At 35.7% G+C, this 22,915-nt stretch overlaps 1 protein-coding gene across 2 annotated transcripts in view; it reads right to left on the reverse strand.

Moving 5' to 3' along the window:
- Positions 1 to 19,825: 19,825 nt before the first annotated feature.
- The window catches only part of LOC128265272 (ryncolin-2), a 36,660-nt gene continuing 33,570 nt past the window's right edge, over positions 19,826 to 22,915 (reverse strand). Inside the window, exons 1-5 of one of the 2 annotated variants that reach the window (XM_053001169.1) lie at positions 22,567 to 22,817; positions 22,459 to 22,505; positions 22,283 to 22,396; positions 21,073 to 21,642; positions 19,826 to 20,048 (exon numbers count right to left, since the gene is read on the reverse strand). In XM_053001169.1, the coding sequence (XP_052857129.1) occupies positions 19,910 to 20,048; positions 21,073 to 21,642; positions 22,283 to 22,396; positions 22,459 to 22,505; positions 22,567 to 22,698 (1,002 nt within the window). In that variant the 5' untranslated portion in view covers positions 22,699 to 22,817 and the 3' untranslated portion in view covers positions 19,826 to 19,909. Of the gene's footprint in view, positions 20,049 to 21,072; positions 21,643 to 22,282; positions 22,397 to 22,458; positions 22,506 to 22,566; positions 22,818 to 22,915 lie in introns of those variants that run through there. The other variant, XM_053001170.1, reaches the window with a different exon arrangement.

Genomic DNA, 22,915 nt, shown 5'->3' on the forward strand with positions numbered 1-22,915 from the left:
ACTATACTTGTGCACTTTTCGGGCATTGCCCATTGGCCAAAACTGTATTTAACGCTCAACAAAGGCCGCATTAAGTGTCCTGGCATGGCGGCCGCAGGCAAAAGGGATAAAGGATAAAGGAGGATCTGGAAAATGGGGATTCAGAATAAGGAGCTCTGTGAGTCTGCCTGCCTGCATTGAATTGCATTTAATGCATGGCCAACATAATTTTAATGAGTTTTTGCTCTTAATCCGTTTGCAAGATGTTGTCAATGAGCCTGCGGCGCCTCTGCCCCCGTTTTTCCCCCATTTTCCGCCTTCGCTTTTCCCACTTTTATATTTGCTTCTTTTTTTTTGTGCACTACTTTTGTGGAAATTCTTTCATAATGCGCTGCCAACAGCCGCCTGTCAACGTGTGAGTGTATGAGTTTATGTGTGTTTGCTCCATGTTTTCCTTTTCTATCTGCAGTGCAACAATTTCCCTTGTGACCGCCAGGCATTTTCCACCCCCATTCCCGCTGTTTGTTATAATTTTCCGCTCTTTGCAGCATTTTAATTTGATTTTAGCCAGCAGAAACGGCGCCATTTCGCTACTCTCACTTACTTATGGTATATAATCATTTTTCATTGGCGCCTATGAAAATCTAGGCAGAGTATTTCAATATTTGCCATATGCTCTTCTTTTCCCCAGGCATTTTCATGTGACACTTTTTCGCTTTTCGTTTGTTGGCAGCATTTTGTCTGTTACTCGTACCGCCTTTGGGCATTTGAAGTTTTTAATCTCGCTTAAGTCGGCCCACCTGAAAATCCCCTTTACAGAACATAAGCCCAAGATCTGGGCTTAATGCCCAAAATCGAATTGATTGAAATGCCAATTAACCAATAACTGCTCTTTGTGTGCAATTGCGGAATGCCCAAGAAGCCAAGAACCCAAGAAGCCAAGAGGCTGTTGTATTCGAGGCCGAATTCGCAATCAAAGCGCATTTCAGGGCAATGCCAGGAATTTGGCCATAATATTGGGCCTCGAGGAGGAGCCATTCCTGGACTCGAACTCTGGGCCCTGCTGCCTCGGCCTGCGGTTAGCCAGAATCAAAGCCAAAGCGATGAACAACAAAATAATACACTTATTAGATAAATATAAGTTATTTAAACAAAAGTTGTTCATTAGAAACCAAAAAAAAAAATAGCTAAAAAAATAAAAGTATGTGAACAATTTGAATATGTGAAACATCACATTCCATTGTTTTTTGTGCCGAGAAGAAAAAACATTTTAAAACATAAATAAATAAAATCACCAGATTTGTATTAACTTGCATAATATATATTTTTTGTATCTGAAAATAAAAAAATTATTTGTCAATATTTATTTAAAAACATTTTGTTTTAATAAAATGATGAAAATCGTATTAATAATCATTTAAAGATAGTAAAGTTTAGTAAATTAGCAGGAAGAAATCGGTAAATGTGCTGTATAGGAATTTATTATTATAATTTTAAACAGAGTAATAATCTATATACATATTTTCAAATTCAATTGGAAATTTTATGACGAACTCAAAGATAAATGACATTTTGGCTTTTGACCATTAATTTCCAATGTTTTGATTCAATAAACGATCAAAATCGATTTTTTGAGAAATTAATTTTATTGCCAATTTTTGCATTTTTGATAAGGGGGTACATCATCATTTTTTGCGAAAATTTGAAAATCTGAACATTTTTTAGCTGTGAATGCCAATCGATTGGGAATTTCACGACGAATTCAACAATGTATTACATTCCAAGTTTTGACAATTATATCCCTGGGTTTTGATAAAAAAAACCGATTTTAAAATGTTTCGTTTTGGGTTTTTGGAAAAATGTAAATAATGAACATTTCTTAATTGTTTTTTTTGTTGTAACTTGGCCAAAATAAAAGGCATAGCCCCAAACGTTACTGTTTTGTAAAGCTGGCAACCTATACTATCTATCTCCAAGAGATTAAGAAAAATATATTTTGTTTTGATACAAAATCCTATTTTTTAAAATGGATTTTTTGAACATTTTATTTTATGGCCAATTTTTGCATTTTTGATAAGGGGGTTTTTTTTTTCAATGTTGGCATTTCCGCTGATGAATAACATTATATTTATAGTACATTGTTAGTAAAGAGTACACTTTTCAGAAATACAACCTGCCAGCACCGCGAATACCGGTTGTAATCAGAAGCCACTAAACATTTTCCAAAAAAGCTGGTGGAGGTGGCGAAAAAGTGGTGCATACTTCACCGGGCAGCGGGAAAATGTAAAATATTTTCAATTAATTCGTCGTAGCTGGCTGCCACCACAATTTCAATTTCATTCCAAAATTTTGGCGAGCGCACAAAAAAAAGAAGGAGAAATTAGAATATTTTCATTTGAATCAGTCTCGCTTTCATCTCGACGCGGCCACGGCCCAACCCTTTCACAGTGGCTTTCATTTAATTTCGACCGCCCTTGTTTGTGCAACACTTGAGCGAACCGAGGAGCCGGTGGCCCCCAGCCAAAGGATCCAAAAGGATCTAAAAGTATCCAGAAGTATCCAAAGGCAGCCGTGTGGTGCGGCAAACTAATAACTTTCTCCTTGGCTTTTCCGGTATTTGTTTATTCATGAGTTTGATTTCTGTGGCCGGCCAAGACTTTTGTAACTTTTTGAGCCGCTCAGGTGAAAGTCGAGAAGTTTGGGTGACTTTATGGGAGTGAAAGGGAGGAAGCGGGTGGGGGCGGTGGCACCTCCGACAATCAGCAGGGTTAACCCATTGAGGCCTGCAAAACGCATAATTATTTTATTTGTATTCGGTCACCGTTTAATATACATTTTTCACGTTTTTTCGCCTCATTTTTTGCGTATTTATTTATTGGTGTTTGGTCTAGAGAGGTTTAAAATTTAATTGGTATGAGTAACCAATAGGAAATGTTAATTCTTTGAAGCTTACAACTTTTTAAAAGAATTTTATTTAAAGGAAAAATATTTGATTTTATTTTCATATACAGAGGTATAAAAAAAAGTTCAATTGGTTTTAGCAAGTATTTTGATTTCATTTCATCAACTGGTGTAAATATTTTGTTTGTAATTTAAATATTTTAAATTAAAAATAAAAAAATATATAAATTATGTTTGAAAAATATGTCCTATGCTTTTAGCATACCATTTAATATCTGCTATCTTATAAACCGAAAATATGCGATGCTTATGGCAAGTTTTCACTTTAAATACTTTATATTTGCCCAATATCATGTCCGCAGCTTCCACATTTGTGTTATTCCATATTGGCGTGATGTGATGGTGAAAATGTTTGCTGCTTTTTTGGGCTTAGCCGGGGAATCCCCCAAGTGGATATTGAAATGGTTGCACTGCACTCTCCGCAAATCCCATCTGCCAGGTTATATATGTAGACATATATATAGGGGGGTGGGCGAAAGAGATAGGTGTCCGGCATTAGAGAGAGATGGCGACAAGAGCGGGCATTACACAAAGGCCTTTTTGGCCGATAATGGAGCTTATCTTGGCGGGGATAACGTAACGTAGCGCCAGCATAAAGCATAAAGCCGTAGGCAAATACTCAATTTGGTGGCCGAAACAAACAAGCACGCATATTTATAAATATCTTCATATATTAATATGTGTGTGTAGGGGGGTGTGAGTGCGTGTGAGTGTGTGTGTGCTTTGTGTGTGTGTGGGAAAATTGTATTATGTGCGGCATAAATTCGCATCGTCTGCCATTTGTGCGAACGACATCGACATCATTGACATTCATTGGATTTGGTGGCCATTCGCACCTGATGCTGACTACATGATCAAAAATTTGATAGTAAAAATAAATATCTGTATATATATATATATTTAAATAAAATACAAAACTATAATATATATATTTCAATTAATGTGAAAAATGATTGACTAAAAATAGTTGATATTTAATGTAATGATTTTTAATTCTTTTAAATATGTTTTAAATTTGAATTCAAATTTTGAGATAATAAAATTAATAACAAGTCAAATGCACAATTTTTAAAATCTTAAGATAATTATATTTTAAATAACTAAAAACCGTAGAGGATTAAAATTATAGAAATTTGTTACAAAAGTAATTGGACTAACCTCGTTTTTTTTACCAGTGAACCAGTGCTGGTCCCCTCAGACCCCCTCCCCTTTCCAGCCTCAGCCCCCCGCCCATGCACAAAGTGTTTTATGGTTATTCAAATGCGGCCAGTCGACGCGACCCCATAACCGTAAAATGATTTGCCAGCCAGCCAGCAGAACAGGTGAAAGTGGGGTGAAATTTGCAAAAGGGGGCGGGAAGGGGGGGGCCTTACCACACAAGTGGGTCCCCTTTAACCGCCGCCAGGCGGAGCCACTCATTATGCGCTGCCGCTTTATGGCACCCCGAAATCTGTGCTACGAAAATTGTATTAAAATTTTATTATGTCACAGATAGCGCAACACACAACATATGCAAAATGTCCAAAAAAAAAAACAAAAAAAACACAAGGCAGGTTAGCCCACCAAACAAATTGAAATAACCATAAAGTCAAATGTAAGTATGTGGCTTAAAGTTCGCAACTTGAATTTAAAACCAAAATATAACCACCTTCTATGTTTTATTTTTGCCCACTTTTCTTTCGTTTTGTGTGTGTGTGGCATTGTAGGCGTTGTGTTTTTAAAACACTTCCCCTGGACACTCTATTAAAATGTAATTATTCATTGCTAGGCCGATGCCACTTTGCACCTGACAGACCGCACTCACACACACACCTGTTTTGGGGGGTGTAAAACCCCAAAGCATTTCAATTTGGCCTTCTCAAGGGAACTCAACTGAGGTTGGCTGCCAGCATTGCTGTTTAGCATAAAGAATCCCTTAAAATAATTACAGTTTTCAAAACTGTTTTCGGGGGGAAGGCTCCGCCCCTCTGCTTCCGGTTTTTCCAGGGCTTTTTCCCAGACCCCCTTCCCCTCTTCAATTTCCCCTGTCATCGAGCTTGTTGTGTACAAATTTTTAGTGCCTTGTTCGTCGCGTTGCTTTGGCATTTATTAGCCGTTTCAGGGCTGTTGGCTGGCATTAAAAAGTTGGGGGGGAAAGGTGGCCAACAACAAGTGAAATAAAATGTTACACAAAGGCAAACAGCAAAGCTTGGCCATATTTTTAATGCGCCACCCCCATGCATTAAATTAAATGATGTGAAAATAATGTTGGTGTTTGTGTTGCTGTTTCTGTTTCTGTTTTTTTTTTTTTTGAGGGGAGCGCGCCAAGGCAGCAAATGTGCAAATAATTCGAAATAAAGTGTGACCGAAAGGCAAGTGGGGAGGACATCCTGGCATGTCCTTGGCAAAGCAGACAGACAACCACATTAATTACACACAGACACTCGAAGCACTCACACACACTCCCGCCTACACACACAAATAATTTAACGCACATTACTCAAATGCAAAATAAGCTGTTTGCAGTTTGTACTTCCACTCGTTTTTTATTTTTATTTTTATTTGGCGCTCGTGGGAAAAGCTGCTCCTCGACTCGGCATTAGCATTTAATTTATTTCGATTCATCTATGTCGCTCGCCAAAGTGTTTTCTACTTTTGGGTGCTAGAAAAATGTATTTATTCATATGCAGAAAACAGAACAAAATATTGTAACAATTTTTTAATTTAATAAGTAAAAGAAGTTATATGTTGAAAAGTTCTAGAACAAATATCATTGTACTTACAAATTGCTAAGTATTTTTATGTTTAAGATTGAGTCAAGCGATGAGCACAAAATAATGGTACAATAAACTTAAAACTGCTTTGTTTCTATTATACACACTTATAAATAATGTTAAAATTAAATTTTTACACCTTTTTGTTTTAGAAAAAATTAAAGTAAACTTAGAAGTAGACAATAAATAGCACTTTAATATATTAGCAATAAAAAAATATAATATTATAAATATAATACATATAAATATACAGAGATTATATTTATAAATTTATTATAAAAAGCATACTTCAAATATAAATGTGAGTCATTTTATTATATATTATTTTTGATCTCAAATCAAAACGATCTTTTAAGTCAAGCTTAGTAAAGGCCTATGCATTTATTGAATCAAATTATTTGCAGAAGAAAACATCTAACTGAATGTATTCATTAAACTATACATTTATACATATTTTTTTCAAGTAACTTTTCCTCTCAAATATTTTCTTTAATTTTCAAGCCAAAGCTTACCACTGTGTTGGCCAAAACAGACCGCAGCATTAGCCAGACAAGAGCTAAAAACAACAAAAACGGTTAGCTGAGCAGGCAAGTAAGCAAATTATCATATCAACACCGTAAAACAAAACAACAGGGGAGCGGTGGGCGGTGGGTGGTGAGTGGTGGCCGTGGCAGGAAAACCTTTAAAAGATGTGAAAATGATGCGGCCAAAAGTTCGCACGCAGGGCAGAAATTTAAATAAATCTTAAATGAAATTCACGACAAATGGCATGCAAATTTGTCTGGTTTTGGGATGTTTTAGGGGAGGGGGGTTGGATGGGTGGGTTAGTCCTGCGCCCCCGCCCCCGTAAGACCGGAGATGGCCATTGGGGTCGTGTCCCTGGCATTGTGAAATTTTTCAGCTGAATGCCTTAGCAGCACCGGGCTAAACAAGCTCCAGGGAGACAAAGGTCGCTGAAAAAGGGAAAAATGGGGTGGTACACTGAAAAAAAAAATGGAATAGTAAAAATGAGTAGCTGTTTAATGAATTTTTAATTTTATTTTTATTATGAACATGTTAAAGCATTATTATTACACACAATTCACATTTCATTGCATGATTTAACATCAAAATACTTAAATAAATGTAGAAAATATAAATTCATCAAGTTGCTTTATAATTTCAATGCATTTTATTTAAGTTTAATTTTGTTTATTTATTTATTATTTTCGGATATTAAAATCTATTCCGAAAATAGTCAAATACAAAATTTGAAGTAAAAGCGCAATGGATGAAAATCAAAGCGAAAAAAAATTAAATAGAGTACAAAATATTCGAGTTTACTACTTGTTTTTCGGTAGTGTAAGGAAGGCGGAAGGAAGGGAGTCTAACAAATCACCTGGAATTAGGCCGAGGCCTACCTGTGGCCACCTCCTCCGCCCACTTTTCCGACCTTCACCGGACATTCGTGCCTAATTTCATGGGCTAGCGAAGGACAGATTGCCGCATCATTAGGAAAAGAAGGATGAGGGCCTGAATCGGGCATTTTGGGGCGGGGCAACTTCAGATGTAGCACAGGTTTGTGGGGTACATACTCCATTATTTACACATTCGCACAGATAAAGACATTTGTATATTTGTAAACGAGCCAATAAGTAGCTGGTTAAATTCGCAAGAATTGGGCTTATAAATTTATAAATTCATTTATTTGACAACTTAGCCCTTCATATATAACTTATTATTTACGAAAAATGACATAAATAAATAATAAATAAATAAAAGAATAGCAAATATAAAAATATACAACAAAATGAATAAATATATTTAAATATATAAAAAAAGGAACAAAATAGGAAACAAATTTTCAGGGAAGAATGCATAAATTGACAATTTTTAAAGCGACTAAACAATCTTTTGATAGGAGTACTTAACTTAGGATATAACTTTTTCAGCCTTTACTTAATGAATATATATATTTTTTTATTTACCTCTAGTTTTCTAGAACTTAACTTTAAGCTTAATGTGTTTTCTTTTATGTGACATTAATTAAACAATTTGTTGTTCAAAGTTCTAGAAGAGTAGAGGTATTTATTAATGTTTAATGTATGAACTAAGACTCAACTCTTTTTAAATGTCTTAGTAATAAGCTTTTAATTACTTAAAAAGGTTTGTTAAAACCAAAAATATATATAAATGTATTTAGATACGAAGATAGTCCAAGCAGCTAATAGTATAAGTTCCTAAGTAAACAATTCCAACATCAGGATAAATAATTAAATAAATGAAATATATTTTGAATGCTTAAGCCCCCTTTATATAATCATTTGTTTAACAAATCACCTTTCTATTTCAAAAAAGCTAAAGCGAAACACAAACATAACCTGCGACAGTGGAACGTGTAAGTTTCCATAATGCACTTTGCTAGCTTGTTGCCTTATTCAGATGACCCACCATCAATTGGTTATGTTCTTGGCCCGGAATTATCCTGTCTGAAGTCGGTGTCTGCCCCGAGGAGTTCCATCATTAATATCGGAACAAGCATAGCTACGACTACGACTCTGATGTTGGCAAAATAAAATATGGCCAAAAGTGCAGCATGTCAGGCATGTCCCGTCTGTCTGTCCTTCGGGGGAAAATGTGGGAAAAATGTGCTGAAAATGTGGGGAAAACAGGGAGGAAAAGCTACAGTCCAGCACTCAACATGCACGGTGACAGCATTGAAAAGCATCTTTAAGATGCAACGGAGAACGTTCTGCTGACCACTTGGCAAACTGTCACTCGGGGCTACCCCCCTCTCATTTTCCGACCCAGGTCCATTTTCCCAGCCATTTTCCAACCACTGACCAACTGTCTGCATGTCTCCATGTATCCATGTCTCCAAGTCTCCATGTCTCCATGTTTGTGTCCGACTGGCAGGTTGATTTTTTCCAGGTCGATGCATTTTTTATTGGTTACATCGTTAGACAAGTGAAATATGTGTGTGTCGCCGTGCCATTGTGGGTAAATATCCGTCTGTTTTACGGCTAAGGTATCCAAATAGCAAGAAAATAACATCAAACAGCTTTAGTGATATTTTTAAATAGCATTCTGCACTCAGAAATTGCAATTATATAATTACTTGGTAACTTCACTTAAATAACTAAATGACAATTTTATACGTTTGAGATTGTTTAAAGTTAATCTTTAAATTATACATATAAAAGATAGATTAATCAAAAGATATCCCATATTTAAAATTATTCAAAAACAAACAAAACATTTTTTACAAATTTTCAAAATAAGAAATCAATTTTTCTAAAATCGAACAAAGTTTTCATGACTAATTATAATAACTAAATATATTTGTGAAATTTTTTAAGCTCACAAATTATCACGGTTTTTTCGTTATTTAAGAATATGAATAAACCAAATCAATAGAATAAAAGAATGGGGGAATATTGTAGAAATGGGTTGCTAGTATTATAATAAAGAAAGAAACAATCTGATAAACTATTTTCTGTGTCCGTCAAGTCCCAGCAAATTGAAATGCTCCAAGTGTCTGAATATTGAAAGGCGACTAAATAGTGTGCCTGATCCCCAGGCCAGAGTTAAGGCCATATGCAGTGCAACCAGCAGTACCAATATAATCCAAACACAAAGCGCCGGGGCTGATTGTTTCCGAAACTAATTACCTTCCGGTGGACGGCAGCTTTACGAGCCAACAGCTAAGGAGTTGCAACATTAGGGCATAAACTCTGCTTTACGACTGCGACAGGATTAAAGTCCGCACCGCACTTTGCCTGCCGCCGAGGCATAATAATAAATTTCATCAAGTCACCAAGTTTCGTAATATGCCACACGTATGTCATTAATCTTCAGTTTTGAGCTAAATTTGATGAATTAGTGGCCAATGGACGGACCAAACAGGGCGGAGAATGAGTGAGAGTGGGATGCTGACAGGATATACAGGAGCTGGACTCAAGCTGGACAGAGTGGACAGAATGGACAGAATGTACAGAATGTACAGAATGGACAAACTGGAGGCATTAAGTTCGCCTGGCAGCTGACGACAGCCAGTGCGGCGCTGCCCGGACGTATATCAATAAAGCCGAGCCCACTGAAAGCCCATAAGACATCTCCACACACACACATGCGGAAAAGGGTGGACCCAAACAGGTAAGATATATCAAAAAAAAAATGAAAGTTAAATTTATCAAGTGTGTCTTAAAAGATATATAAACTTTATTAAAGTGTAGAAGTATAAGTATTAATTAAATACTGAACAATATATTTCCAATAATTTTTAGTTCCATTTCTATACCAAAGAGTTTTAGACTGTAGTCTACGGCCTTTTTTTAAGACCGCATAAGTTATATTTTGATACTTTCGTGGCATTAATTGCTTAAATTTCATGTAACAAAAGTTTGTTTTCTATTAAAAATATTTTTTTGGGTGTACCCAAAAATTATTAACTTGAATTTACTTAAAATATTGTTGAGCCAAATAAGTTTAAATCGTTTAATATTTGTTGAGAGAAAAACTTACTGAGTATTTTATCACAAATCATTATTTAATTAAGTGCTTAATAATTTTACAATTAACGATCTCAACGACAATAATTAAAAAAAAAATAATTTAACTACTATTGAGTATAACAAATTTGGTATATTTCATTTAAAAGATTTGTAATTTTCGAAACTCAAATTTTCTGCAAGTACCCTATTTTATATTTAGTTTTTTTTTTTTGGTGCCAAACAAGGTTCACCCCAAAAATCACACAAACACATTCACACTTGACATGTCCTGCCTTTGATTTGGGTTCAGCACTCTCATCCTTCAGCCTGGTCCTATATATTGCCCTTTCTACCTTTCGCCGAGCAAAAGAAGTTTAACTAAAATAATAAAAGTCAAACTGTGTACAAACAGCTTTGGCCTTAACGACATGTGTGCGTGTGTGTGTGTGTCTGCGAGTGTGCGAGTGTGCGAGTGTGTGTGTGTATGTGTGTGAGTAGGCGTGTATGTATTGGTGTGCATGCGTCTGGATAAAGTTTCATCAAAGAAAAGTTAGTCCTGATCCTTTTGCCGGTGTGTCGGTGTGCGTTTCAGTGTGCGTGTTGCGTTTAATTGATATGCTAATGAGTGAAGTGAAAGCCCTCGATTTGTTTTCTCACTGGCTTTGTTTGCCTCGGTTTGGCTGGCATTTAATTTGCCAGCAAACAATTAGCCGGGAGAAAGTCGAGCTGTAAAGGTAGGAGGTACAATTTGACGGCCTAAGAAAAACCATGAGTTTATTCATGCTACAGAATTATTAAATTGTTTTTTAAAGATATTATAAGAACATATATATGTTTATCCATATTAAATTAAATGCAAAAAATTATACTTTATAAAAATTAAAATATTAATTGAATCAGCTTAATAAAGGCCTACAATTAAGAAATAATATAACAAATTTTTAAAATTAAAGTTAAAGTTTTTAAAAACCAACTTTTCTACTTTAAAAACATTGGTTTTTGAGCAACAGTGCAAAGGCCAGTTATTAATTAACTGATCTTTGAATTGGCATTTGTAACCTTTCATAGCCACGGTCCTTCGGTTGCCTTCTATGTTTTCCACCGCATAGCAATTTCCGTTGCCATTTGGCCACGTTTTTTCCCTGCCACCATTTTCATAATTAATTCTCATGCAAGTAATTAAAAATGCCAACGGCTCGCATTGTCGTGGCTAGTTTTTTTTTCTTTGCTCTTTTTGTTGTTTGTGCTGTGATTGCAATGCAAATAATAGCAGCGGGAAATTAATTACGCGCTCGCATAGTCGACAAATGTAAAAATGTAGAAAAGCTCACAAAGAAACAACAACCAACAACCAGGAAAATCCCTGCGAAATAGAACATACAATTGTATTTTCCAGCAGCGGGGACAATTGTTATATATATGGTTCACAGGTGTACGGGTGGGATAATCTAAAGTGAGTTTTCCCTCTGGTTTGTCATTCCATTAACAACTAAAATATTATTTTGATCTTGGAGATTTAGGAGGGATTTGTATTTAAAAAAAAAATTGTCAATAATATAAATTGTTTACAAGATATTTATACAAGGCAAAGTAAGTAAATAATATCTGCTGCAACCTCTCCGCAAGCACACACATACCAAAAACCTGAAATTCGAATTTAAACTAATTAATTGAATTAAATAGTTCGTAAAAAGGTTAATTTAATTATATATTTTGCTGTCTAGCGCAAGTAAATTGGTATTGCAAACAAACAAATTAAATCTGAAAATATAATAACTTTAAATAGGTAATTTGCTAATTTAGATGCTAATTATATGTATTTTATCTGGAACTCCCCAAAAAGCACACATACAGAATAATCGATTAGCCAGAACGAGTTGAGAATTATAAGTACCCAGATTAAATCTAAATGAACATTTTCGATGCCGTGGCCTATTGTAAATTTTATTAATATAACAGTAACATAACATAATATTAAATATTACAATATGCAATATTTCTCTAATTAATTGTTAAAGTGCGATCATAACAAATATCTTACCGTATTTTTAGGTGTAATTTACCATTCAAACCTTAAGAATTAAATTTAATAGTTCTTTCATCACAGAGATAATCTAGTTATAAATAAGATGGACTCACACATATTAAGAAATGCTTTTTTAATCCTTCTTATTAGTGTTTTTTTATGAAGCCGTTACCAAATATATGTGGGCTTTTCAAAGTCATTTCCCCTGTCGGTAGATAATAAACTGGAATTCTTCATTGTCCGCCAGCGCTGCGGGCTACAAAAGAAAAAATGATATAAAGGGTTGGAAGAAAGGAGAAAGGGGCAAAAGAAAGATGAGGATAGAGCTAGAGAGAAATGGCTGCCATTAACATTTGCCGTTTGCCGTTAACATTTCATTTAGCTGGCAAACGTTTTCTTTCTTTCATTTTCTATTTGGCCGCCGCTTATTCTCTTTCTTGCCCATTTTCATTTGTTTTTTTTTGCCAAACATTTTAATTATGAGCACACTTTTCAGCACCATTCCCCCCCTTTAACCCTAAACCCCACATTGTTATTGTAAAACAAACGAAATGAACAAAGTCATATGTGAGTAGCGTACTATATATGTACAGACCAACAAAAATAAAAATAAAAAAATGGGGGCGTTGTATGGTGGGCGGGGCGATCGCCAAATGAAAAGCAAACCAAATGGACATGTGGCCCGCGCATTTTGCGGTTGCCTTTCGAAGGGGGGGCTACAAACAGAAGGGGTGGTGGGGTGGTGGGTTGTGAAGGGGTCAAAAGTCACAGTAGAAGCAGAAGTCTAAGCCAAAAGAAAAGGCCAACTGCTGCTGCTGCTGATGATGATGATGATGATGCTGATGGCGATGATGATGATGGCTATGATGTGGGCCGCATTGTTGGCCACCGGCAAAAAAAAGAAAACATTAGTGATGACAAAAAAAACATAGAAAAATAGATTTTCATTTAATTCAATTTTATATTTCTGTCTTAATTAAGTTAATAATTCTAACATTCGAAGATATATAAAAATTTTTACATGTTCTATTAATGCTATTTGTTGTATTTTATTTTAAGTTTAACTCTTAATTATTTGCTGTGAAAATAATATGTTTTTATTTCATAAACGATTTTTCCAAAAGTGTATTTATTTAGTTTTTTTTTGGCTTTTTGGGTTTACAACAAAAAATAAGAAGACAAATTTAACTGTTTTGAGAATTGAGAAAGTCTTCTAAGTGTTCAAAAATTTAAAGCTTCTGATTGGAATTAATAACTATATAATTAATTTTTTAACCTAACCAATGCTTAAAAATGTATCCATTTTATAAAAAGTTTGTTAAAATACATATTTTCTAGTAACTAAAAAAATAAGCTCACACATATACTTACAGTGCCATCACTAAGGCAAATGCATTGTTTGCCGGCTTGCAAGTGTCTGTGTGTGTGTGTGTGTGTGAAGCTTTTCGTGTGTGTGTGACATGTTAACGACGGCGCTCAAATGACTTTTGTGCGGTTTAAAACCGAACCCAGAGTCTGAACCCTGACCTCAGTCATGGAGTAGCGGGTGGTACCCTTTAGCCCCCTTCAGTCCATGTCCACCCCCCTTAACCCCTTGGGGCAGCCCCTTGGCAAGCCATCATTGCCATGGCCTCGCTCTTTTGCCTTGTTCGCTGGCAGCATTTTTCAATTTTATGGTTTCCAGATGAAGTGCGTTCGACCGTAAGTAAATGACGGGGAAACCCCTCTTTTTTTGCCAATCCCCCCACTTTCCCCATCCATTGCGTCAGCTGCAGCTGTCATTGTTTAGCTTTTTGCCCTCGTCGAGCACACAAAAAATGGGAATCCCCCCTTTCTCCCCTTCTTCCTTTTCTATGTTTTTGTGTGCCGCACACGCATAAAGTTGCATTTCTTTTTTTGTGGCTTTCTTTTTTTGGCACAGACTGCTTAGCCATTGGGCTGGACCAATTTTTTTCGGGGATTCTGTTGGCCAGTTTGTTTTTTGTTTTCCCGTTTTGCCAACCGAATCGTTATGAGTTATATATGGCACTCTTGGATCAGGGGAAATCGGGGCTGGAGCACGATGATGATGGTGATGGCCAGGTGAGCGGGAAGATTGAAACTAACTGAATTGCCCAAGCGGCTGTGAACATTTCGTTTTAATTAAGAGGTCACTCCGGCAAAAGAACAAAAAAAGGGAAAAAAAAGAAAGGAAGCAGAGAAAGCAGAGAAAGTAGAGAAAGGGAAAAAAGTCCAGGGGGTTAGTTCCAGTTGATCCGTCAACTAATTGAAGCCAACTTTCAGGCTTCGCTGGCCAACGACGAAAACTATTGCGAAAAAACCGGTCAACAATTGGCCTTTATTTATTTATGAACAATATTTAGTTGGAAAACAAATAAAATCGATTTCGTTAAATACCTGAACAAACATAAACACGGAAAAACATATTAATCTGTGAAGCACTGAAAAAAACCAGGTGAATTTAACTATGCAATTGAAAAATTATATTAAATTTGTTCGGCACTAACAATTTCTTCTAAAATGACTTATTTGTATTATATTCATTAAATTAAAAATTTAGACTTGAGAATCAAATCCCAATATTTTATTTTATAAAAGAACACGATTAAGAGTAGTCGTAAAATACTTGTATTTTTTTATTTTTATATACCAATTCTCTACAAATTAATGGTCCTTTATAGGTATCTGAATATTGCTTCGACTAATAACCTTAACTTTAAGTTTTCTCCGACTGCACTTACTTATTTCATATGCTAATCCCTTTTGAGCCTTTTTTGCTTTTGCCATTGGCATTTATCTAAGGTCTTTTTTTCATTTGTTCACTCGTTTTTACGTGGCATGCTGGCTCAGCCACGCCCCCTGACCCCAACTGACGCCTGGCCCCTGACCACTGAGTACCTGACTACCTAACCACACCTGCCGCATTTTGCGGTTCGCTGTAAATGCATTTTTAATGCATTTCATTCCGTTTTTGTTTTTTTGTTTTCCACCGCCGCTAAAAGGAAATGCACATTTAAATAAAATTTAATAGATATGTCTATTTAAATATTGCAGTTGGTCGTGGTCCGCTGGCCAGCATAATTCTCAATATAAATAAATCAGCGTCCGCTCTGCGCTGCTCATAAAAGTTTGTCTTGGGCCAAATGCAATAAGAGCCAACTTTTCTAAGGCGCTGTCCAACAAATCTGGTCCATGCATCAGCGTTGACACTTTCCGTTGACTGCTGAATTTCGCTATTGCCTTTTTGGTGAGTGGCAACAGCAATTGCACAGCATAAACCAAATGGAATGGCGACAAACCAAAAGGAATGAGGAACAAAATAGGGATTCTTGTCCCTTGACCAAAATGGGTTGATGGAAGAAGGGAATGTTTATCCTTACCTTTGGCTACAAAAATTACAAACACTAAAGAGATACTTAGCCTAGTTGCATTCTTGTTGAAAAGACGCGTCGAATGACACCTAACTTTCAGAGCATCGTTTAAAATTTATTCAAGAACTAAGTTTTTTCACAAACGTTTTGAAAAACTAGCTAGTTTGGCTAGAATTTAGCTAGAAAAAACAAAATGTGTACAAAAACTAGCTAGTTTGGCGGGAAGTCAGCTAGAAAATGCTAAAACAGGCCAAATGAAAACTTTTTAAAGGTGTATTTACTAAGTCGAATGTTTAATAATTTTTCGTCACAAAATTTGATACTAGAAATTTAGTATGTTAAAGCTGCGATCGACACTTTTTTTTTTGTTTGGTATAAAGAAAATTGTGAAAAACTGTCAATTGCTAAAAACAAAAAATTAATAAAAGGCATAATATTTTTTTAACCTGAAGACTATTGATAAATAAAATAAAAAGTCAATTATGATATAGCCTTAATACATGTACGGAAATTATAAAGATATATAGATTCTTAAATATTTTAAGCCAATTAAATTTGTCTGGGTACTGGTGTAAAATTCTTAATATGCCCAACAAGAGAAATCACCATAATAATTACACAACCAAAAGGTAAACGAGATGAAGGCAGCCTGCAGATCCCCTGAGCAATCTGCCTTAACCCCTGAGTGCCCCTCTGTGGTCGGTTCGCCCTTTGTCAGCCTTTAACACGTTGACATCTCACGGGGCTGCTCTGCTCAGCTTGCGTTTTCTCGCTGTCAAGCTGCCTCCTGTTATTTGTTGCAATTTAAGTGACTTGGAATTGCAATTTATTGCTGCCGGTCTGAAGGGGAAAATCAGCCAGTACCAGTTCGTCCCTGTGCCCCGCCCCCATTCTCCCCATTTCCCTCTATAGCCAACGCCCCCCTTTTTTGGGCTGGAAATAAACAAGCTGGGGAAAAAAAGGAAAATAAGTGAGGCGCCAGAGAAATATGAGAATTTAGTGTAATGTTGTTTTTATTGCAACTTCATGTGCGGAATGCGTAGCAGGGCATTAAAGTGTTGTTGCATACACTTAGCCACCCCCTAAGGGTTAAGGGGTGGGGGACGGCGAACCGGAGATGGCGGAAAAGCCAAGTAAACTTTCCCCGAAGGACGATCAAGTGACGATTTCCGACTTGGGTTGCAGAAGATTGCTGGATTTCCTTCTAGATTTTTGCACTTAATGGTTGTAAATCTAAGAAGCTGGGAATGTAATTGTTGGCCATTCAACACTGGTTAGCTAATTAAGGCCGTCTAAAATGGAAGCCAACTTAATCTTCATTGTAAATATACATAAATATATATATATATATAGTAAACTCTTATATTATTTTTAATATAATACAAAATGTTCACTTTTATTTAAGGCTTTACTTTTTTATTAACCAATCAATTGCTAACAAAACACAAAATAAGAGTCAGACAGATAAAGAGAGAAAAATCACTTCTATTATGGCCGACCAGAAGTCCATATGCCTTGGACATTTGAAATTTGATTGTTCTTTGTGCCGAGTCCTTTGTCCCTTTTTTTTTTTGCTTTGCGCCCTGAAAGCGATATTGTAAATTTCTTTGTATTTGTCAAGCCAATTGAAAAGTTTGCGGCAACTTTGTGTTGATTTAACACCCCCCAGCACACATAAGACAACAAAGTCACAGGGCAGGCTGTCTTTCAGTCCTTCCGTCAATGAAGTGGGAAAAGTTTCTTGGCCAGGACATAAATAAGGAATTGTATGGTAAATGGCCGGCAAGGAAAACAACGTGGAAATAAAGCCGAAACAAGACGGGAAATTATTTGAAAAGAAGAAGTGAAACAGAAGATACTGTGTTTATGCTATAAATTTCATTTATTCTTGAATACATGAAGTCAACAAGACAACTACAATACATAATATAAGCAAAGATACCAGACGTGTAAAATTAATGCACAACATATTTTACATGTCTGGCAGTACTGCTAGTATTTTTATTTTAGCTGATTAAAACTAATTAACAATAAAGAGTGAAGACAAAAATAATAAATAACCTTCAAAGGGCGAAATGAATTTAATTTCAATTGTGTACTTTTACGACCGGCGTTGCCAGCTAATTTATAGCGAGTTAAGTTGAGTGCCTGTCATCATTTCAAAACATTTGATCTGAATTCATAGTCAATGATTTTTTTTATTTATCCCGTTTCATGAACTCAAATGTGCATCGTATAAACACAGTAGAGTATGGTGGGTCAGAGCTGGTGGCAAGTGACCACACAGTGATTTACGCTCATGAAATTGAGTTGTGGCGCAAATTATTTATGAACAAAGCGCACACACAGGAATAACAAACAACGGCAAACGAGGATTGTACTATAATGTCCTGGGTCCAGGACAATATGCAGTTGGTGGAATCGGTATCGAAGTCCTTCCCCAGAGGAATGTCCCTTCTGCAGACAGCTTAGACTCGACTCGACTCGACTCGAGCCATGGCCAACTTTTTGCGCCCCGAAAATAATTTATTAGCGGCAAACGAGCCAAAGTTTTATGAAAATTCAAAAAAACACAGGAACGGGAACACAAAAACAAAAAATAAAACACAATCACAATCGAAACAAAGGCCAAACAAGTGCAAGTTGAAGTTGATGTTGAAGTTGAGGTGGAAGAAGTTGATGAAGTACCCAACCCAACATTTCATTGTCAGCCGAGTTTGCCGAATCGTGCGCTTTGTTTAATATTTTCAGACTCTGTCAAAAAGTTCGGGGGGCTCTCGCAATTCGAGTGAACAAATTTATTTACTTTCATGTCCACCAATGAGTCGGGAATAATTTTGGGCATGCTTACTATCTGGAGTTGTTTGCTTGGGTATCTATTTATTTACGAAAAATGTTTGCACTTGAATTTACATTTTGTGTATAGTACCTACTTTTAATCAAAGCAAACATTTTACTTTGGAGTTTCTAAACAATAATTCACCACAACGTTTCGATTGTTCTTAGAATCTATTATATTTCTACAACTTGATATATGCATATTTAAGGTTTGTCATTAATTAACTAGATTCTATTGTTGTTTATTTAACATTGCCTTTATCCGATTTTGAGAAAATTTATAACAAATTTAATAAATTAATTTTAAATTTGTAACATTAAGATACTACATTTAAGTGTAACTTAATTATATAAAACGATAACCATATCTTTATTTATTTAACTGCTGATAAACTCTTTGTCTTTGTTTAAAAAAACAACCGAAAAACCAAAATATTTGGTGGTTTATTTTATAATTCTCAAATAAATTTGTTGGGCAAGTCGTTAAAAAAAAACATTTGTTCTACGATATTTGAAAAAATAATTAGATTGACGGAAATCAGCTAGAAAAAGTTAAACATGGTTAAAAAAAAGCTAGTTTATCGAGAATTTCGCTAGTAATAGCTAAATTTTGTACAAAAACTAGCTAGTTTGGCGGGAAATCAGTGTTTTGTGTGTTTTTGTTTAATATTAATATAATAAAATACAATAAATATTCCAGAATTAAAATTCGTCATCGCCTTTATTATAAGAGTATCCTTTGTTCGTTGAGACTAATTTCTACCCAAGTTTCTCTTGTTATTTATTGAATTTGGCACACAATTGCACAGGAGCTTATTTGTCCCATTCCTCTTCCACATTCAATTGCTCTGCCTGATAGTTATGAAGTTTATTCTAGGTGGGTGGAGGAGGGAGGGGCAGGTGTTGTCAAAGTTTTCTTAGACTCGTATTTCTTAAGCCAAAGTGGGAGTTAGGTCCCAATGGCAGTCGAATTACGCATACGCCCCGTGCTTTGCCAGACATTACGAATACGCAGTGCGGGCAGTGCGTTCGATATCATTAGCATTGGCAATTGCATATGGTACTATGATATTGCTTGTATGCTTATTTTTAGAGAAAACAATTTGCGTTGCTTAGCAAAATGCCCCCCGTTTGTCGACTTTGTATGCAAATGAGCAGAAGGAAAATTTCTCGGGATAATGTGCCATTATTAAGCGGCATTAATTTCCCAACTCCCCACTGTGTGTGTGTGTGTGTGTGTTTGTGTGTGTGTATGTGGGTGTGTGCGATGTGCTGGTTGCGTATTGTATGCCAATTAATTGAAAATCGCTTATTGCGAAATATATATAATAATTGCAATAATTAAAACCCGTTTGCAATCAGCCAAGCAGAGCAATGTGAGAAATGCCCCACACAAAACAATAGCCCAACAATTCTCCAAGTATCTTGAACTACAAAATACTCGACTTTTATTGTAGTCTATGGCTAGAGAGTCTTTGCGATTGAATTTCCTGCTTCCAGTTTCCTGCACTACTTCTTCAGCGGTCGGATGAGCATGCGAACGTAGCTGAGCGAGCCACTGGGTCCTGGCAGAAAGGTCTTCCACAGGATGCCTTTGAAGTAGCCAATCTCCTGGCCGTACTTCGACTGGAATGTGCCAAAGAGGTTGCTGCAAGCGAGATGGTTTAAACAGTTTATAGCAAAACACATTAACAATTATTTTATGAATCTAATTCATCATTTTTGTATATATTAATTTACATTTTGTTTCCATATTAAGTTTTAAATATCAGGTGCCTTTAATAATTAGGGGATGGCAATTAAAATGAAAGCAGATGACCACAAGGTATGCCAGGCTGGCTAAACAGGTTTACATATAGTAAGCTATTTGGATTTTACAGACCTATTTTATTAACTTGCTATTTAAAATGTTCGTTACAATTTTTTTTTTTTTGTATTTTAACAGTCAATTCATTTATGTGTCGTTTATATTAAAATTATTAAGTTCCAAAGCTTGCTCCATTTCTCTTCTATATTTTCCTAAGCATCTTAATTTATTGAAGCCTGGAAGGTAAGCTAGTATTTTTTTATAAAAAAAACTTTACTTTATATTGCAGTGCTTAAGTATTTAAAAGATGCATTGGAAAATTAAAAATAAAGGAACGAAAATTACTATAATGTCTTAAAATTAAATTTTAGTTAAGGCTTATTTAAATGTATATTTATTGAAATTAAATAAAATGCATTTAAATCAAATAGGAACTTTTTTAATTCTAATAAATTGCAAGTTAATTAATATATTTTTAATATGCATTGTATTTGATATAATTATTTAATATTTAATTGCAATCTTAGATATTAATATTACACCCAGAGAAAAATCATGGTAAATCCAAATATTTTAACTTTGAAATAAATATTTTCGGTGTGTTTAAATCAAAGTGTACTACACTTTCATTTTTAGTTTTAGGTATGGACAAATTTTATTTTAAATAAAAAAAAATGTAATCTACAATTTTCCTATTGGTTAAAGCAATTAGAGATGTTAATAATTACATTATCATGTTTTTAGTTAATTTTTAAATAAGTTTATATTTTAAAAATGAATGTAAAATTCAAATATTTATATGTTTTTCTCTAGGTGTATTTCATGTTTGTACCAGTGCAAGTATTACTTATGGCCTTCCACTCACCTCTCGAAGCACTCTCTGCCGTACCACCAGGCTCCTGCGTGGGTCCTGGCGCAGTTCTGTCCATTGTCATCGTTGTCCTGGTCGTAGGTGGTGAACTTCTTGCCCGCGTGGTAGCGCAGCGAGTCGCCGGCATCCCCCTTGTAGGCGCCAAGGACGTAGAGCAGATACTTCTCCGATTCGCTGCCAATACTGAAGTGATCGTAGAGGGCGAAGCGCTCCTCACCGTTCTTGTTCCGCATTATGATGAGCAGCTCGTGGTGCTCGCTGTTCGTCAGCAGGTGCAGCTTGTCCAGGCCGATGAAGAACTCCGAGTTGATGGACCCGAAGCCCGACTTGTAGTCCTTCCACTCCTTGTTAAACTCCTGGCTGCCATCGAACCGGTAGGCGATGACCATCCAGCCGCCATTCTTCACCTTCTGGTCGCAGCTCGCGAAGAATGGCTCCACGTCCGGCGCAATGCGGATCCGCACCTGGCCGTGCTTCTCGTCGTGGCAATTCCGGGGCGTATCGTCGGTGGGCGTGGCCAGGGGCACCGGAAAGGTCTGCACACTGGCCGGCAATGGGCGGAGTCTGGAAATAAGGGTATAATATTTATTCAATAGTTTTAAGTGTAACGTTTTTTGAGCCTTACAAGTTCTTAAATATTTAGAGCATCAATTTGTTAAATATTTATATATAAGTTTCTGTGGCTTTAATAGGCATGACATAAATAAACATGTCAGTTTTAAAGTTTTTTTAAGTATGTATAATAAATAACGTTTTGTAGATATATAAATTAATAAAAGACCCTGTACTATTAACGAATGTATATTAACGAATAGTCTAAAAATAAAATAATATTAAAATTATTATACATATTTTCACATTTTTAATATTTAATTTATTTATTAATATTTAATATATACTCCTAAGTATAACATTTTCCTTAAGAATTTAAAAGCGCACCCTACGAAGTATAAAATGATTGGAATATATTTTTTGAATGTATCTTAGGATTAAAAAGCATACTTTTTAGGTACTTCCTATACATTTCAAAGATAATAAAATTATTCATTATTCATTTTTAATTAAATTTATGAATACAAATATTAAAATAACGTTATGTATAAAAATATATGGATAAAGGTCTCCTTAAGGGTCGCCTAAGTTATGTGTTGTTTCCATTTCTTAATGTTATTTATTAATTTGTCTTTCGATTTTATTGGCTTACAATCTGGTGGTGATGGGTACTCCTGAGTTCTGATTTTTGTACTCCTCAATAAGCTGCTGCAGTTCATTAAGTTCAGTTTTAAGCGTTTGCAACTCATCGGTCATCAATTGTATGCTTCATAAATGTTTAAATATCGATAAAACAAAATATATAAATATATATTAAGGCCAACTCACCGAGCTGCTAGGCCACCCAAAGTGCTCACTGGACAACTGGCGGTGTCCTGAAAAATGGAAATGAATTTTTAAATAAATTGAATATGATTACAGTGGTGCAACACACACCTTTTCAGCCAGAAGAAAAGGCTCTGCCGAATTTTTCGTTATCACGGAAAAGTGTTTTCCTGGCAAATTACTGGTGGCATTTGTGGTGGTGCTGAGGCAGGCCAATGCCGTGACGAACGCCTCCAGCGCCATGCCTATCTAAGTTTTTTTTTTGTATTTATATTTAGATATATATATATGTTCCGATTTCAGCTTTGAATTGTGCCAGCGCGACAACGCAGTTGCAACTGCTCGTCTGGACAACTGACTAAGTAAGTTGACTCACTAGCTCACTGGATTAGTTATTAGCTGTTGATTTATTGGAGATGTCACAAAGTCACTGTGATGCGAAGATCACTGATCCATAAGA

The sequence above is a fragment of the Drosophila gunungcola genome, unplaced genomic scaffold (assembly GCF_025200985.1).
Source record: "Drosophila gunungcola strain Sukarami unplaced genomic scaffold, Dgunungcola_SK_2 000107F, whole genome shotgun sequence".
Taxonomy (NCBI): domain Eukaryota; kingdom Metazoa; phylum Arthropoda; class Insecta; order Diptera; family Drosophilidae; genus Drosophila; species Drosophila gunungcola.